The 18,839-nt window shown below is 36.7% G+C and overlaps 2 protein-coding genes across 2 annotated transcripts in view; one reads left to right on the plus strand and one right to left on the minus strand.

Moving 5' to 3' along the window:
- The window catches only part of dikar (CECR2 histone acetyl-lysine reader dikar), a 15,070-nt gene extending 14,367 nt beyond the window's left edge, over positions 1 to 703 (plus strand). The window contains exon 10 of the mRNA XM_089258812.1: positions 1 to 703. This exon is cut by the window's left edge and continues 3,210 nt beyond it. The gene's annotated coding sequence lies outside the window, so the exon portion shown is untranslated.
- A 952-nt stretch (positions 704 to 1,655) lies between these two features.
- Positions 1,656 to 4,763, minus strand: wfs1 (wolframin ER transmembrane glycoprotein wfs1). The gene is made up of 4 exons (XM_018101392.3): positions 4,449 to 4,763; positions 4,275 to 4,373; positions 2,642 to 4,224; positions 1,656 to 2,584 (listed from the first exon to the last, which is right to left on the minus strand). Exons 1-4 carry the CDS (start codon positions 4,633 to 4,635, stop codon positions 1,709 to 1,711), a joined length of 2,745 nt encoding a protein of 914 aa, XP_017956881.2. The 5' UTR covers positions 4,636 to 4,763; the 3' UTR covers positions 1,656 to 1,708.
- Positions 4,764 to 18,839: the final 14,076 nt, after the last annotated feature.

Here is an 18,839-nt window from a genome sequence, read left to right on the forward strand (position 1 = left end):
CTAATTTTTTGTTACTGACATAACACACATATATGTAATTGTTTATAAAGTTATTTAAGATAGAAGAAGAATAATAGTTGAAGCACATCGATGAATGAGAAAGATTCTAAGAATTGTTTCAATTGCTTCCGACTATTGTAAGCCTTTAGTTTGCAGAATTAAGCGTATCGATTGTAAATTAGATTATTACTATTATTATTATTATTATTACTATTATTATTACTATTATATTATTACTATTACTATAATTAGTTTATTACATATGAACGTGCAGCGGGTAAATTTGTTGAAATATTTATTAACATCTATCTAGAAAAACTGAAAAGATAGAAATGCAAAAACAAACAAAAACTGTTTGCAGCTTAAATTTATTTTAATTACATTCTAAGCCAAGCAAATTGTATAAACTTTTGTTAAATATATATACTAAGTAAGCCGTACGGTTTAAACTTAAATCCAAAAAATAAAAAATAGAGTAATATATACAATACACTCACACCCACAATACATATACATACATACATACGTACTCATTGCATGCGCAACATTCCGCCATGATAAAAATTCTTTCAAACCCAATAAAGCCCATTTATGCTGTACATACAAAAGGAAACAAAATCAAGTTAATACTGTTACGTTTTACACATACAAACATCTCAGATTTTAGCTTTAAATGCTGTAAAAAAAAAAAACAAAAACAAAATTCAAAATAATTTCAAAAGCAAATGCAAAATCAACTGCAAATGCAAAAGCAAATGCAAATTTATGAAGAGTAAATGAAAAGTGTCTTAGTCGCTATTAACATAAAAAATATTAAAGCAAGCAGAAACGCATCAAAAAAGCAAAAAAATATGTAAAATACAATTTACAGAGAGCCCTTAATTATTTATATATATATACTTACATATATATAAAACAAATACAATAAATCTAAAATTAATTAAGTTGTTAACGCTTATGTTTTGCAAAGGTAAATTTTTAAATTTTATAAAACCTACAAAATATGATATGAATAGTTGATAAATATTAAAAGAGAAATGAAAAAGAAAAAAAAGAAAGAAAAAATGGGTACCTAGAGCATAAAGAGCAGCAACAAATAACATATTTAAAGAACCACAAGCTAAATATTATATTATTAGCAATTCTATATGTAAATATATATGCATCTACTCACATGCATATATATATAGAAGCTACAGCGTGCCGCATGCACAGAATATACAATATATATACATACGAATATATATATATGTATATAAATATGTAGCTATATATATATATATAATAAAAGAAACAAATTAAATAACAATAAAGAATTATATTGCATATTGTACAAAGCCGTTTGCATTAAATTACTAGTACAGCGTGTGCACTGGTGTATAAGACTCCGAGGTTGGTTAGAAAAGTTTTGTATACTAGAAGAGTACCTACCTATACGTAGAACTAGATACTAGATAATTGTGCTATATATAGTAGGCAGTATCTAACCTTGCTATGTCCGTATTATTGTTCAATCCAAACCGATTTTATGCACAAATCTCGTCCTATTGGACATTGATGTGTCTTCAATCCATCCATCGACATCTACACTCCAATGCACACCACTCAGTAAATTGCACTTGAGTGGTGCACAGCATAATAACAGCCAAGTTAAATTAACAGTAAAACATAGTTTTTAATTAATATTACTGCATGGCTATTTGTGTATCTATTTAAATGTTATCAATGGACTCAATAGGGCATTCAACAAGTACTTGATGCCTCGCATCAGATCCTGCATGCGTGCATCCACCGGCGAAGCGACTAGCATGCGCTGTATGCTCATGCTGCCCAGATCCGGGGATTTGCAGTCCAAGCACTCGATGGCTTTCAGATTCACTTGGGGCGGCGCACTGGAACCAAGAACAAACTGCTCGCGCACATTGTTGGCCAGCAGGCGCGAGTTGTGGAGAGTGCCATAGAATGAGATCCGATCGCCGCGATGCAGTCGCTGCGTGAAATTGCCAAAGTCATGATGGGCACGCAGCACCACGTCCGATGTGGAAATGGCACGTCCCAGCAGACTGCTCGATGTCACCTGAACGACCAGCTCGTACTCGTAGCGATTCCAACGCTCCAGCGTGCAGTGGCCACTCTGCGCACTAAGCATCTTGATCACGCGCTGCCACTCCATACAGTCCTTCTCGTGCTGGGGATTGCATTCGAAATGCTGGGCAATGTTGTCGCCATGCACACAGCGCAACAACTGCCCCAACCAGGTGGGCAGGTAATTGCCAATCACATCCTCCAGTATGTTGAAGACGCGACTGATTTGAACTTGCGACACTTTACCCTCCCAAGCCACAGGCAAGCCATTGAGATGGGAGCAGCGTAGTTGAGCTTTTATTTTGTTCGGCTGATCGTGCACCGGCTGGGCGCAGAGCTCATAGAAGCGCTCCCATTGCAGTGAATCGGAGAGTGAGTGCATGCCCACAGTTGGGCTAGAGAGCACATTGGGTATGGCATTGAACCGAGGAGTATCCTTAAAACTGGACGTCATGTAGGGGAATACCAGCACACATGCGGTAGTTAGTCCCACCAGTAGCTGAAAACGGGAGTAGTTTAATTATAGAGTATTTAAAATATTGGAGTATTAACTCACCTGCAACATGGTGATGTACTTCTGTGTGGAGCGATTAACAGCCATAACGCAGGAGAGCAGCACCACCATGATACAGGCAATGGCCGTGGTGCCCCAGCGTAGATGCTCGCTTGTCAGGCCCAAGCTATCGATGGCAACGAAGACTGGTATCAGCAGAGCCACAATTCCAAACAGCGGCAGGAACAGAACGATGCCAGCCAGGCCGAGAGCTGCTCGCATTGCGCCAAACACCGTCGCGCTCTGAGACGTTACAATGCAAACCTGCAGCCAGCTAAGGGTAACGCAGTGTGGGATTAGGTAAGTGTAGATTCCATGCCAGCTAGAGCGTTTGGCCAGCAGGACAAGTAGGATTGGTATCAGTAGGTAGAGAGCTGTGCGGCAATTGAGGCAGAACTCAATGCCATTGCCAATGACAAACGAGGAGAAGGTGGGTACTCGAAGATCAAGAAAGCGCCAGTGGGTCGAAACAACTTCGTCCAATTCGTACGGATACTTGGCAAGCACGTTGACGGCAAACGAAACGATAACCAGCCAATCCGGTAGCAGCTGCGATGAGGCGTACATAAAGACGCCTAGCGTGATGAATGTGCTAGCTCCCGAGATGATGGTCAGCTCGGAGTGGGGCAGCCAGGCGTCGGCGACCAGCGGATAGACAATTAAGTTACAAATGAAAGCAAAAAAGAAATACAGATACGGTTTCATATTGTTGCGCAGAAAGCGCTGCTCCGAGATCTCGGCCTCGATGTTGTGATCGCCGTAGCTTAGAAATAGGCCAGACCAGATGCGGAAGTCCACAAATTGTTGTTTGGTCTTGAGCATGCGACACGTCGACCAGAGCATCACGCCCAGACTTAAATAGTAGCTAATCATCGGCAGCATATGCCGTTCACTATCCTGTACGCTGCTCCACCAGGTCAACAGCACGAGCACGCTGCAACGTACACTCAGAGGTAGCATGGCGGGCAACGCGACGACCAGGTTGATGAATCGATGGTAGAGTAGCGTGAAGAAAATCAATGGATGAAAGATCATGCGATAGAAACAGGGCACATGATCCAAGCTCTGTGGGTGCGGCACGGACAATGTCAATGTCTCGTTGACGCTGGGCATGCGGCCGGCGGAATAGTTTGAAGCAGCAGATACCAAATGGTCCTCGGTAATGAAGCGACGCCGCTCGACATTTGTACGGCCTATGGTTGTGGCATCTTCTAAAGGCTCGCGCTCGCACTCGCTGGTCTCCTCGTCTGTGTTGGACGAGGAAGCGTCATTGGTGCCGCGGCGTCGTCGTTTCCGCTGTAGATTATAGATGCGTCGCATTTTACGCTCCAGCTGTCTGGGCGTAATGTGCTCGTTGCCATTGGACAGGCAGGCGAAGAGCTCGCGAGCAGCTTTCCTTGCGGCGCGCTCTCCCGCCGTCATGGCCAGGCAGCGACGCACCTCTTCAGCATTTTCAGCCGTAATGCCATTGCCAGCATTGTAGCATTTGCGCAGCAGACACACTGCATCTTCATGGCCTTGCTGTGCGGCACTAACCAGCCAGTGCACCGCTCTTTGGCTCTCCTGGCCATTGGCCATGTTGGGCTCTGCAATAAAGGAGTGGCAATAGCGTTCAGCAGTGCTGCATGCTGCATACCTATGGCATCCTCCAGCAGTTTGCGTCCCAGATCATATTGCACCTGTGGACAGCCCTCCTCTGCAATGTGTTCCTTGAGTTTGTTTAGTGAAGCACGATCTAAGCGCAAATATGAGAGATTCACTTTTCATATACGAAATTGTTGCATTTTGGGTCTGGATTGCCAGGAAATACCTTCGAGATTCCAACGCCTTCGTTTGCTGACACCTGTAGGCGCATTTTGGGTCCAGGTGGCCATCGCAGAGAAGTCTACTGCGAATTTTTTACGATTCTCTATGTAATTACGGATTGTGAGTCGCACCAAGCCATTTGGAGTATGCTCATTGGAACGACTAAGAAATGAACTATCCCAGTGGTTCATTCTTATTCGTTTGAAATATTTATCGTTCACGTTGCGGGAAGCCGAGAGTACACCGGCAAAATGATTTTACAGTTTAGAAACGGTAAAATTATCGTTTTCAATTACACAGCTGAATATATTATGTAGTTTATAAAATATATTTAATTCAAAGTTGCCAATATCTCACATTGTTTACAAAAAACAAGTGACGGCTCGATAGCTGTTCGATAGCTATGAAGCTATCGCTCTCTGTTCGATATGAGAAAACGTCAGCTGTATTTCAGCTGTGGTATTTTTTGTGGCGGGCTTATTCAAAAATGTTTTTGCCTTTACTTAGTATTTTTAAGTATGTAAGCAAGATTTTTATTTATTTAAAATGTGTTTTGGGTTGAGAGCGTTTAGTTCTTATTTTCAGTTTTAAAAGTACATAATTCTAATTGATTTATAATATTATATTTTAATATTTGTTGTAGTATATTTAGTAGGTCAGCCAAAGACAACGCAAGGCATAATTAATATATATAATAATCATAATAATAATGCAATTTATTATATCATAAACCACCCTCGGTTGTACATATTTGTTATTATTTTACATACATAGATACAGAAATATATTATTTATAGCTACCCTCCGTCACAATTGAGCCTCTCCAATTATTTAACAATTTTGCAGCGCACGCGTTCATTTGCATACAATTGCAACGACTGACTACCACCACCTTGATCATATTGGCGGCCAGCTAATACCTTTGCACTCTTGTGCCCCGCGATGCCGTTCGAGCACACCTAGCACTCCTCTTGCCTGCCCGCCGCCCCTTGACAACAGAATGAAGCTCGTGGCAGATCTTTTGGTCGCCAAGAGGCAATGCAACAAGGTCAATTGGCCTTTGCCATTTGTTATATTTAAACGGTTTTCATTAACATTGCAGATACACCAGCTAGCCGTACTAACTATATATAAATTATGACATAGTTGCCGCTACTATTACTATTCCTATTACTATATAGTATGCATAGTTAGCACATGTGAGTCGTTGTAGTTGAGAAACGAAAGACATAGGCAACGAACGCGATGATAATTCACATGGGGGAAGTGCATAGTATCTGGTAATGCATAGTGAACGGGGTTACGAGAGTTCAGCTCTATTGAATAAGCATACGTGTTGAAAGAATATATAGAAGGTGTTTTTGGCATTCCACGTTGACCGAAGGTAATTAAAGGGGCTTATTATATACCCCATATACGAGAGACACAAAGGAAAAGCTTAGCTAAAATATGCGTATCAATATCTAATTTGTGGGCTTAAAGACTGTTAAAGGTATGTGAACTATCTGATCTGGATAAATGCATCTGTAGCAGTTGTCGGTAAACACAATCTGCTTGATGAATTGATTGGGATAGATATAACCTGTTCACTTAATGCTTCCTGTCGTTTCTCCTCTTTAAGCTGAATAGTCTCACACAAAAGGGATTATTTTAAAATCCTATTTCAGATTTGTCATACGCACATTATGTATTATTTTTTTATGTAAATCCTGCTGCTAATTGCCTGTGATTTCAATTTAAAAGTTAATTAAAATGTGGAATACCCATAATTTGTAACGCTTTTCAAGCCAAAAACAGCCAATTGGATATGCTTCATATAGATTATTATATATAATTTTTATAAAGCGTACTCATTGAAAAAAAGTGAAAGGGTATATCAGAATTTACAAAATTTTAATCAAAGAGGTATAAGAAATAAGCTCTAGATTAAAGATTTTATATAGCATAACTCCCATACAATTTATACTCGATTTGATAGCTTCTCAGGTGTTCATAGCACATAGAAAATTGTTAACATATTTCTCATATATTTTACTTAACAGTTACTCACCCACGATCCGTAGTATTCCTTAGTCTTTTCCATTTGTCTCTCACTCCCAATTCTGAACGCTATTTACGCCTATGAATCATGTGTAATCCACATTAAGGAGACTTGATTGACGCACTGCTCCATATTGATTAATGATCCAAACGCCAGTCAAAAACTACGCTCACAGTAGTTGTTGTTGCTCGCATTTCATCCGGTTGAAAGGTTGAACAGGTATGTGTTTAAAAATATATCAATTATTGTGCATGTTAATTAGTTTATTCACCGCCCATTTGTTCGAACATTATCACGAACACAGCACAACACAAAATATATATAAATACTACCAAAAAAGAAACAAAACTGCCGGTTCTCAACAAAAAATGCAGCCAAACGAGCTGCAAGGGGTTACGATAATATATATATTTTACAAAATACTAAATACAAGTTAATAATAAATAAAAATAAAATATATTATAGATGTGTACTGAGTATTTAGCCGGCTATTACGTAACACTGAAATTGGATTTGAAGTGAGAATTTCAAAAATGCTAATTGACGCTAATAAATGCCGCTTTTAGCTACAGATTCATATTGTAACCTGAAGCAGTGCAGCACAATGGGCGTGGCATTCGAAGGGTGGGCGCACGACAGTCATGCAGCAGGAAAATTTTCACGCGACTCGTGAAAAGCATTTGAGAATAGCCTTCCGGCAATCGTGCTGCATATACAAGTATATATGTATATCTAGATGTATATACATATATATAAAAAAAAATTATATACATGATGTGCTGCATATATTTTATAGATATGTAATTAGATATAGTTGTGTATTCATTAACTATATGAAACTATTGTGCGTGACCAAAAAGGTCACACAATCTATGTATATTTATTTGCGCTTTGAGTTTACATTATGCTCATAGCAAATGTATAATAGAAAAATGAATTTTAATTTTTTGCTCATTGAGAGAAAGTTTTTCATTGCAAGATTATAAATTCCAGGGTGATAAATCTAATTAGTAATTAATAAATAAAATGCGAAACAGGTGTTTTTGCTAGCTTTTTTTTTTCTTAATTTAAAGATTTGATGTACACAATCCCAAGTTGAATTTATAATATCTCTGTCATAGCTCTTCCTTCGACTTGAAAATCATTTTGTATTGTTTTAAAATGTAATGATTTTTCTAGATTTAAAAAATGTAAACAAATGTTGCAAAAATTATAAAATATAATAGATAAAAACAAATCCCGCTAGGAATATTATCATCTATCGAATCTATCTATCTATCTATCTATCTATCTTTCTTTTCAATACATTTTCCTTATATCTGTATCTCGATGCTTACTTAGCATACTTTGTAAATTAATCCATATACGTTTCACAACGTTCAATTATCTCAACAAGAGATCCTCCTACTTCATAATGATATATGAGCAGTTCTAATTATATCTGCTACTTGATACATGAGCCGCTGCACAAGCCATTTATTATATCATATCCAACTGCCAGCTGAAGAGCTTAGCGCATCAGGCATGTTGCATAGACCTGAAGAGCATCTAATAGTTGCATAAAACCATTTCGTTTCTGCTGCTCTCGAGCTCAGTGATGACTTAATTATTGTATAACATCTGTAATAGTCGCATTAGGTTTGACTTTTATAAATTCGTGTGCAGTTAGAGCAAGCGGCATAAATCATGAGAATTATTGGCGCATGATACAGCAACGAGTTTTCCAGTTGTTGTTGTTATTACTGTTGTTGCACCTGATCAGAACGAACAATCGCAGGCTTTTACTTTCTAAATTGTTTATTGCCCGTTTTACATACATACATTAACGCATGTATTATTTGCGAGGCTGTTCTTACAAGAATTGGCCGTCGACTTCCGTTTGTGATTCAGATAATACGATTTATGTATATCAGCCAGTTAATACAAATAAATTGAATTAAAGCGCGCTTAAAAATAGCTTGCGCTTTTTTCTTTTATCTGCTTGTTTCTTGTCTCCTTCTCGCCTTTTTTTGTTTTTGTGCACCAGCAGCAGCTGCGTCGCCGCTCTTAGGCCCTGCTGCGGGGCTTTGAACTCTGCTTGAAGCAACTGTTTTTTTTTTTTTGCAAATATTCGACCTTATTGGTTGAGGATTGTAGTTGTGCGGGTGTGGTTGAACTTGGTTCGATTGATTGAGCGGCGATCTGAGCATCAAGATTATTTAATCTATTGTTTGCCCAGGTGCCCGCTGCTAACACTAATGCCCTGTCATCAGCTGCCTGAGGTGGGGGAAAAAGCGGAATACAAAGTATAACTAAAGTAGTTTCACTCGCTAACGTCTTTTGCGCATATGATTAATGTAGTTCCTGTTGCCGCTGCTGCTGCTGCTGCGGCTGTTGCTACTGCTGCTAGCCACTTCGACGTTACGTGTTCATATTATCGTTTGTTGATTGTAAGAACTGTCACGTAGACCCGTCAATAAATTTACATGACAAACTCAGACGCTTGAAATGAAATCGTTTCCAGAAGAGAAACAGAAATCAAAAAGGCTTAGGCCACAAACCTGACTTTGAAGAGGTTTATTTTTGAATAATTTATGATAGAATGCTCGTATACTGGAATGGCCAGACTTGAAAGAATTTTAGTTAAGCTTATGAAATTTGATCTATATAGAAAAATAAATTTTATACTAAGGACCAGAATTTTATTTTAAAGATAAATATTCTCAATCGAAAAATGTCATTGATCTTGAATGTATTTTTCAAACAAATTTCATTAAGTTGAAAACAAAAAATTCTAATTTTTAATAAATATTCCAGCCATAAATTGCGCAAATCAAAACGTAAAAAAAAAAAAAACAAATGACTTAGGCGACAAACTTGATTTTTATACAATTTGTGTATATAGTATACGGATTATTTATATACGTAAACAAATACAAATACTATGCATGTCAGCTTTGGGCTTATATTATTTGATATATTTTCGGTTAGATCCAGATTGAATTGCTATGAAATTTCTTTAACTTCATTTGATTCACATGGAAACATTGAGTAGAATTATAGCTAAATCACGCTATTAAGTATGACACACATACGTAAAGAACCTGTTATTATGAAACAATTTATCTAAGTAAAAAGTTGACTACAAAAAAATAACAAAAGACTTAGGCGACAAACTTGATCGTGTTGAAGATGAGTTTATTTAAATATAAATATATAATATTTACTATTTTATTTACTAATTGGTATATTATATATAAATATATACTATTTTCCTATATATTTGAAAGGATTACCCAGGATATAGTATTACGTCTACGTGCTGGCTTATGGTAAAGCTGCTTCAAAAGTTAGTTCCTTTTAGAAAGGTTCCTCAAACTCTAAAAATATATATCTTAATCTATAATCTCACATCCATATATGCATATACATATATAGCATATACATAAATCAAGTTTGTGTTTTGTTTTTCTATATTGAGAGATTGATGTATATGCATTGCTTGCATATGGGTATGCGTAACAAGTCAATACAGTTAGGGGCAGAGACGACGTGTCTAACCGCCGTCTAATTAGCTATACGATATTTACGCCTAGTCAATATGTTGGCAGCTGGCACTATCTAATGAAATTGTTAGCTCACTTTATGAGCAGCTGTGCCATAAAATTGTAATTTATTTTAATTTGCACAGTAGCAATCGGTCTTTATATATGTATATAAACTTATATATATATATTTAATATAATATATATACTAAGTATATTTAACTGTTTAGCGGCCTGACTCTTAGAAAGTGCAAATACTTTTGACCTTCGCTCGCTTCCAGCGCATACCTCGATTAGAGGAGCTATCGGCGGAGGCAGAGGCGGCGGAGGAGGAGCAGGTCTTGTAATCACGCAATAGTATTCTACACAAATATATATTTTCAGAATCGATTTACGAAAAGATTTGATTTCGGTTTTTCATACAGAGCCAATGACGATCGCCTTGACAGCGGCTAAGACAACAAGAAGTTGACAGTTGAACAATTTACATAATATTATTTACCGTGCGCGGCTTATCAAAACTCCGATCACAAATCAAAAAACAACTGGGCGTTAAGTGGAGTGTTCTAAATACGTGCTAGATAAACTATGCAAAAAAAAAAAAAATGTATACATATATATTTGGTGGAAACCTGTTCAACGGCTTCCAAAAGAAAAAAATGTGTACAAAAATATTCTCAAACCAAAAAAAAGGCTTTAGCTTAAATAAAGTTATAAATATTAGTTAATATATTATTTAATTCATCTGGCTGCCTGTCCGTCAATAAACTCATTGTGTATTATTATTATCATTGTTACTATTGCGCGCGGTACGTTTCCTAGGAAATATTTGGCACAAGCTTATGCAAATCATAATGAAATTACCCATAAAGCAGCCCCCAAGACGACGCCCAGTCAGACAGATGGTTCTTCGCATGTTTTATTTAGTTTTGTGTTTTTATATACATACATACATACATATATGCATGTATATTGTTTCTTTCAGCTCATTCAACCGCAGCATTTCCGATATGACACAAAAAGAAAAAAAAATAACATAATAACAAATACAAATTAACACTTGGCGGAGAACAGCAACAGCAACAAGAAGAACAATATTTAGAACGTTCAGCGGCGAAAAAAATCCCCATGTAAGTGGGAAAAATTTATTTCGAAAGTATCTCGATTTGAGGCACTGGCCATGACTCAGCTCGCTGCAGGCTGCGTTTGCTGGCGCTCCGAATCTGCTACTGGTTCTGTTTCTTCTGCTGCTGCTGCTGCCGCTCTGTTGACGTCTATGCGTAATTGGGGAAGACCCGCCGAAAGACCATTGACTTATGCTGCGTGTGTCTCTGGCTCTGCCTCTGCAACTGCCTCTGTCATCTCTCTGTCACTCTGCCTCTGCTGTCACCTGCAGCAAATGCATTTGCCTATGCATCACATCAATCTCTGCTGTTACTTCTGTTGCCTCTCCTGCCGTCTCTCTGACGTCTAAGCGTCGTCGGGGAAGACCAGCAGAAGACCATTGAGGCCATGCTGCCTCTGCAGCTACGTCTGCTCTGCAGCCGCCTCTGCTACAAGCTCTGCTGCTGCCTCTGGCGCCTAATCTCTGCCGACGTCTATGCGTATTTGGGGGGAGCACCAACAGAAAACACATTTACATACGCTGCTCTGCTGTCTTTCTTGCTGCTGCTGCCGCAACTCTGCTATCTCTCTCGCCTCTCTGCAGCTGTCTCTCTCGCTGCCTCTGCTGCTCTCCCATTTCGCTTCGCTTACGATAATGCGTCTTTGGGAAAGACCAGGCTGAACCAGACTACGCACTTGTGGCAACAACTAAATTGAATAGATCTTGTCGAGGCAAGCAACGTCATAAGTGGTGGGGATTTCGATTCAGTTCTGAATTCAGATTCAGACAGGAATCGGAATTTCCGTTGAATTGCCTTTAAACGTAGCGCTGACTCAAAAATTTCGCCTGCAGTTGACACACACGCACACACTTGAAACATTTGATGTGTTCCAGTTGGGTGAGTTCCACTGGTAAATACCATATAAGTTTGTTGATATACATGGGTTTATAGCAAATGATTTTTGTTGTTTATTGTCAAGAGTAATCAATATAAATATATGATTTCTATTGAAATTTTCAAATAACAAACGGAGATAATATCGATATAAATCTATTAAAGACTATTAAATTATAAACAATAAATAGAAGCTTAAACTTCATATTATTAAGTGTTTTATATAATCTCAATTATAATTAGATGGAATATTTAAATTAATTACGGAATTCTACGTACGCATAAGCAAAAGTCAAGACCTGAAACCTTTTAAATCGTTACGATAGATAGACAATTCCATATATATCTTTAATTTAATCCATATATATATAATATTTAACTTTCATTTAGGGATATAATGGAGACAAAGGCATTGAATGCTGCCCACGTCGAGCCCCATATACCCAGCTCATATAAATTTTTAATGGCAGCAGTGGCTGCTTTTTGGGGGCTTGGTGTTTCGAGTGCTTGACTATTGTTAAGGCCAGCTGTCAATTGCAGGCAGACAAATCGATTTTTCCGGCCAACAAGGACACCTGTTTGCTGGCTAATCGGGTCAGGTGTGGAAAAACCGTTCTCAAGTGCATGTCAGTTGGCAAAAACAATGGCCCATTTGCTATACGCAAGTGTGTGTGTGTGTGCGTGTGTGTGTTTGCTTGTGTGTGCGTCCACTTGATAACATCTCATAAATGCTGCAAATTGTGCAAATGACATTAAAGTTTATAGCAAGCGTATTTAATACAGATTAAATGCGAAATATTTTTAAGCCACTTTAATTTTAACTTTCTTTGTATACGCAAAAGTAATAACAAAACGGGTTAACTTTAATCAAAGAGCAAAGATTTGCAATGCTTAAATAATGTTCATGAACTTATTGATTCGTATATGGTTATCTGTTTTTTTTTGGGGGCTCGTTCCGTTTGGAATTCGTGGTGATTAAGTCGGTGTTAATGTGTACAACGTGTTTCAGACACGCCCTGTAAATGTTTGCTGCACTTTAAGTAAGACAAAGTCATTAAATAAACTCAGCTCTAAATTTAAGTCTCAGTGGCTATCAACCTGTTCAGCTGTGTCCGAAAAATTGCTCAGCCGCAGCAAAAACACAAAAAATTCCCATTTTAATTTTGGAAAACATTCATCCTTTGTCAAAGTCATGCTTAATTTGAGAATTTTTTGTTAGCTTTACAGAACTGTAGGAAAGTCCCCATTAACCTAATTGGCAAGCCTTTAAATTGAATTAATTTTGGTTTCTTTTTGTTTCTTGGAATTCTAGAGCTAGTTTATCTTGCGAAATTCAGAGCTAAGCAATAGATAAAAACCTTTTAACTGGAAGTTTATAATTGTAGACTTTTTGTGTTGATTAATATATTTTGTATTTTAATGTAAAAATGAAGCAAGCTTTAAATTATAAACAGTAAATATTTTTATGTTTTTTTTTCTATTGATTTTAAATTAAAAATATAAATTTTTTGTATAATTACTTATATTAAATAATATTATATAGTGTTTCATTCAAGCATATCAAATGACTTGTGTTATGCAATGTCATAATGCAATATAATATTGCTACTTGATGATACTTAAGTTGAGTTATAGCTAAATAATTATACATTGGTGCAATTCTAATATAAATTAACTTTTTCTTTGTAATATAATTCTTCCATACATATTAATGGCACGTAAGCCTTTGGTCAATTACTAGACGCTTAGCTACTGAGATCATCTTTTGATTTCAGTGGAATTGGTAATAAAAAATTAGCAAGCCATTGTTATAAATTGTCAGACATTACAGTTTTACGTACCCTTAATTAGTTGATAAAACAAAATTTCCAATTTGCAGTTAGATCACATGAAACAGAAACCCCTTTATAAGATGCATAAATTTCAGTTTACGCAAAGCTTTCCATTGATCAGATCTCAGACTGTAATTCCCCTGCAAGTGAACCACAATAAATATATGTACATAAATACACTTATATTTTGTTTATGTTTTTTGAAATTTTGTTTTTTGTTTGCCTGCTGCGATGACTGTTTGCTTTGGCTCTCGTGACTGGCGCACGTGACGCAAAGCCCAAACAAAAAAATCACAGAGCAACGAAATCAAAAACTCAAAACAAAGCCAACGGTGTGCGCGTTTGCTATTTTGCATATTCAAATCAAATCAATTTGTATCCAAATGCGAGACAAAACAAAGCTAAATGAACGTCATCTCGGGCCAGTGAATCAGACAGAGCCCATGAACGAAATCCAGTTCGATAAGCACTAATTGGATTGGAGAGTGCTGGGCATATCGAATTATGATATGTCCATTTAGCATTCTGATTGACTGACGGACGGACGAATTGACTGATTGACTGACTGACTGATTGAATGTATTTTGCAATTTGGGAAAGCAATACCTCGATATATATTCTACAATAATTAGCAACGAAAATGATTGCCAAGTTTGTAATTAATGCACATAATTGTAGAATTGTTGAATTGTGAGCCAGATCGATTAGAACGAATCGCTATGTAATGGCAAAAAATTGTAAAAATGTTTTTTCAAATCGTTTTTTAATTGTATTATTAATTGCACCTTATTCAATTATGAATAATCTTTGATTCATACAAAAGACTATGGCTTACAAAACGCAACAGAAAAACCGAAAGATTATTCTAGGAAGTTAAAACAAGGGTAAAAACTAGAGGAACTTGAGAACTCGACTCAAGGCTAGCAGAACTGCGTTCACTAGGGATCTGAGAGAATTATACATTATACAATCAATTATGGTTTTTTTCTATGATGAAACTTAAATTATTAATAATTATCATTAAAAATGTAATGTAATATCCCAAATTTGTTATAAGAAGATTCTATAATCTATACTTTATCCTAGACGTTTCATGAGGTATTTATCCATGGAGACAGATCGCTGATTCATTATAGTTCAATAATTACTCAAATTCTGATAGACTGTCAATCATTTATTTATTTAAAAGTGAAAAAACCTTGAAGAAGGTCTTTTATAATTTGCAAATTGCTTGAAATCCATCTGGATTCAATAACCTATACCTTTCTAAGGCAATAAACGCTTTCTCAATGCCAAAAACTTTAACCAAACGGAACTACTTTCATTATGAGACCTGCCAAACTATGATTGATCTACTCTATCTCTATAAATATAAAACTACATGTGTATCAAAAATTTGGAATAAACTTTTTGTTGGCGTGTCAAACAGAATAAATGTGGATTACGTGACTGCGTCAAGCATTTCTGTATACAGATAGTTTTATTGTACCTTTTGATTAGAATAAAAACCAAATAAAAATAATAATAAAAATAAAATAGATATACCTATAGAAAAATTTAAATGTAGTTTTCAACTTTTGCCGCCTCAGTCCGAAAATGTTTAATTATAGAACCTAATTTACCTACCAAAAAAAAAAAAGAAACAAACAAAACTCTTTTTTATCTTGATGATTGATCATTATTAAACGAATGAGCCAAAGAAAAAAAAAAGCAACAAAAAACAAAAACTAAATGGTAGTAAATGCGTCTTATGTAACAAAAGTGAAAAATTGCAAAGCGGAGCTAAGGTAACCAACCTTCAATTCTTAAAGGAGTTTCAATTTGTTTGTGGAAGACAATTAAAGCAGAGATGGCAAGTGATAGAGAGAGCGAGAGTGAGGATGGGGGGAGTGGAGAGGGATTAAGATATGCACAGTTGTACTTCACTTGTTTGGGTTTCATGATCATGAAACTTCAATAAAACAAACAAACTGGTTGATCATGGTGGGAAGCAGCAGGGGTACGGCATCAAGCCGGGCCGGGCCGGGTCGGGCCGAGCATAGCCGGACCGACCGTGCCGTGCCGTGCCGTGCCATAGTGGGGCGTTAGCTTAGAAGCTGCGGCCAGTCATCCGTTAAAGGGTCATGGCCAAGGACAAGGAAATCCCAGTGAATGGCTCTGCCTACGAGCTGTGAATCACGATCGACTCACTGTCTATGTCTCCGGCTTCGGCTTCGGCTCTGGTTCCGTGCCCGTCTCTGTCTTCACCTCCCCGCCGCCGCCGTCGCCGTCGCCGTCTACGTCTCCGTTTCTAGCTCCGCCTTTAGTTGCTCAACAATTTTGTTACTTTTAAAACCTTGAGCAATTGTTATTGTTATTGTTGTTCTCTTCTACTATATATATTTAATAACTTTAGAATTGAGCTTAGCAAACGCAGTGCACAATTAAAAATTTAAATATTAAATAAAAGTTAAATTAAATGTTTTGTGCCTTAATTATGCAATAAACACAAAGCGTAGTCGGAAAAAAAGTTGAACTAAAAGCCGTGAATGGCACAAGAACTGCGCTGACACATATACACAAAAAAACAGAGCGTAGAGCGGGTAAATATGATATGATATGTGGGTAAATGCTGGGCAATACAGTTTCAAAGTATTGCGAATATTTGTAATAGGAATTACAGATGTTACATGCCCTAACAGAGGGTATTACAGCTAACTATTGAACTATATATACGCTCTATGTGACCTCATTGAACTCGGCTTCCTATGAAGCTTTATCGATAGAACTTGCTACGGTTACTTCTTTTATGCCATTTACTGTTTTCAAACTGGTTGACCTAGATCATTGTCTCATATTACTGTCAATTTACTTTCTATATGATCTAATATATATTGGCTACCTTGAAAGTTAGACTGCGAAAAAACTTTATGCAGTTGCTTCTTTTTTGCTTCCTATGAGAATTGTAATAATAATCGTTGAATTGTCATATGATCTATTGAAGATCGGGTACTGGATTCGAGATATAAATCAGAGTCCCTTAGAGATTGTATCACTCTGCCGTCACTCAATTTTTTATATGACCTATGGAAACTCATTTCTGTTAAGACTCGCCGCAAAAACTTGGTACTCTTACATATTTTTGCTTAATTTACGATATAAATCAGAGTTGCTTCGAGTGTATCACTCGTATCTCAGGGCTGTCATACAACTTTCTATGCGATCTATTGGAACTCCGCTTTCTTCAAAGCTTAACTACCAAAAACTCTGCTGCAGGTGTAGATTCATAACTCATTGCACCAAATCACATAGCTGTCATAGATGAATAATGTAAATTTATATCTCTAAAGTGTTTGCTTAGTTAGTTAGACCCAGCTGCTAGAGCTGTTGTATACAAAGTGTATTTAATCTTCTTTATTATACATATAGTACATTATTTCGTATGCCAGCTTTTGGCTATAATTCTAACCAATTTATTAATTATTACTTGGATTGCATAACGTGTTGATTATCTCATTGCTAGTTAGCTCTAATGATTAATAATTACCTTATGCAATGTGATAATGCAAAATTGCTGTCAGTTGTCAGTATTCCGTTTAGATATTTAACAAGTTCGCCCTTTTGCTTAATCTCTCTCTTTATTTTGCTGGGATTGTAATTTCCCAGCCCTGTCCAACTGATTTCTCGGCTACTGTTAGTCATGGTGTTATTAAAACGAAAAATTGGTCTACAATTAGCTCTGGCAAATCGCAGCTCATTTTGGGATCTTAATAAGTTGATATGAGTAAGCAGCTCATTAGCTATCTCATATTTATCGGTTCTCTAGTGTTTAGATCGGTTCTAGTTTTTTGTTTTTTTGTTGCAAGGATGACGGCATTTGCTAGCTGCAGCAGCAGCTCCGAATGTAGATCAATGACAAAACGTGTGACTTACTCTGAATTTGGTTAAATGCGAGTCTCAAACTTCAACTGAAATGTCATTCAAATGATCTAAGACCAGCATCCAATTAGGCGCCAGCCTCGTCTCGACATCAGCACCAGTAGTACTTGATCTCTCTGTGTATGTATTAAGATGTGTGTGTGTGTATGTGTGTGTGTTATCAGCTTACAGGAATTAGCTAGTTAGTCGCAGTCTGTCAGCTGCATATGGAATGCAAATCTCACAACAATTTGCCAGATGTTTTGACGCCATTTGTTTATGCCCAGTTAAGATTAGTTTAATGTGTTACATTTACGCATGCAAATTGGATTTAATGTGCTTTCATAATAATAAACTGTATGGCGTAGTGTAGACAAACGGGCATATGCCATTTGTGCTTAGGAATGATAATTAATTAATTGCTTAAAGTAAACTTAAGGTTAGGAAATTCGTATCACATAGACTCTCATTTGCATTTGCCATATGCTTTCGAAAAAGTTCATTAACAATTGATAGCCATCTCGATAATGAGATATTTAGAGTGATATACGTTTATTACATTTCAGTACCTTATGGTCTATTATAAAAGCTTGATTATTATAGGGTATATTATCCATAGGGTATATTAAATATCACGTTGTATAGTATAGAGAAGGTGCATACTATTGCAATAGAGTAGGGTGAGTGGAGATAGAGAACTATAATCAAAAATAAAAATATAGTCAAAAATCTACTAAAAGAACTACAAATCTTAACTATTTGGAGGTGTATAATGTTATAATATGTATAGTTGAAAAATTCAAAATTCCTTAAATAATGAGGGAAAAACTTTGTTTAATATGCATTTACTATCGCTATCTTTCTTTTCTCCATCTTGAGTCACATTTCTACATAATTTCATTACAAAACTGTTCACATTTTCAACTAGTCTAGCCGTATTAGCTAGTCAGTGTATCGCCCATTCACATGTAATCAACAATGTTTATACTCTGTAGGCTTTACCCACCTTCTAATGACACATCTGGTTCCTGCTCCGCTTTCCAATTACTTCTTGTGCACAAACATATACATATATACATACATATATCTATATTGATATAT

The sequence above is a fragment of the Drosophila navojoa genome, chromosome 4, assembly GCF_054131105.1.
Source record: "Drosophila navojoa isolate 15081-1374.11 chromosome 4, UAZ_NAV_1.0, whole genome shotgun sequence".
Lineage (NCBI taxonomy): Eukaryota > Metazoa > Arthropoda > Insecta > Diptera > Drosophilidae > Drosophila > Drosophila navojoa.

Bases quoted from the DNA above. Each gene is read 5' to 3' on its own strand.
- wfs1 (XM_018101392.3), bottom strand. From the start codon at position 4,635: ATGAACCACTGGGATAGTTCATTTCTTAGTCGTTCCAATGAGCATACT. The intron at 4,374-4,448 runs GTATTTCCTGGC...ATTTGCGCTTAG, and splicing joins AAGGCGTTGGAATCTCGAAG to ATCGTGCTTCACTAAACAAA. The intron at 2,585-2,641 runs GTGAGTTAATAC...TCCCGTTTTCAG, and splicing joins AGTACATCACCATGTTGCAG to CTACTGGTGGGACTAACTAC.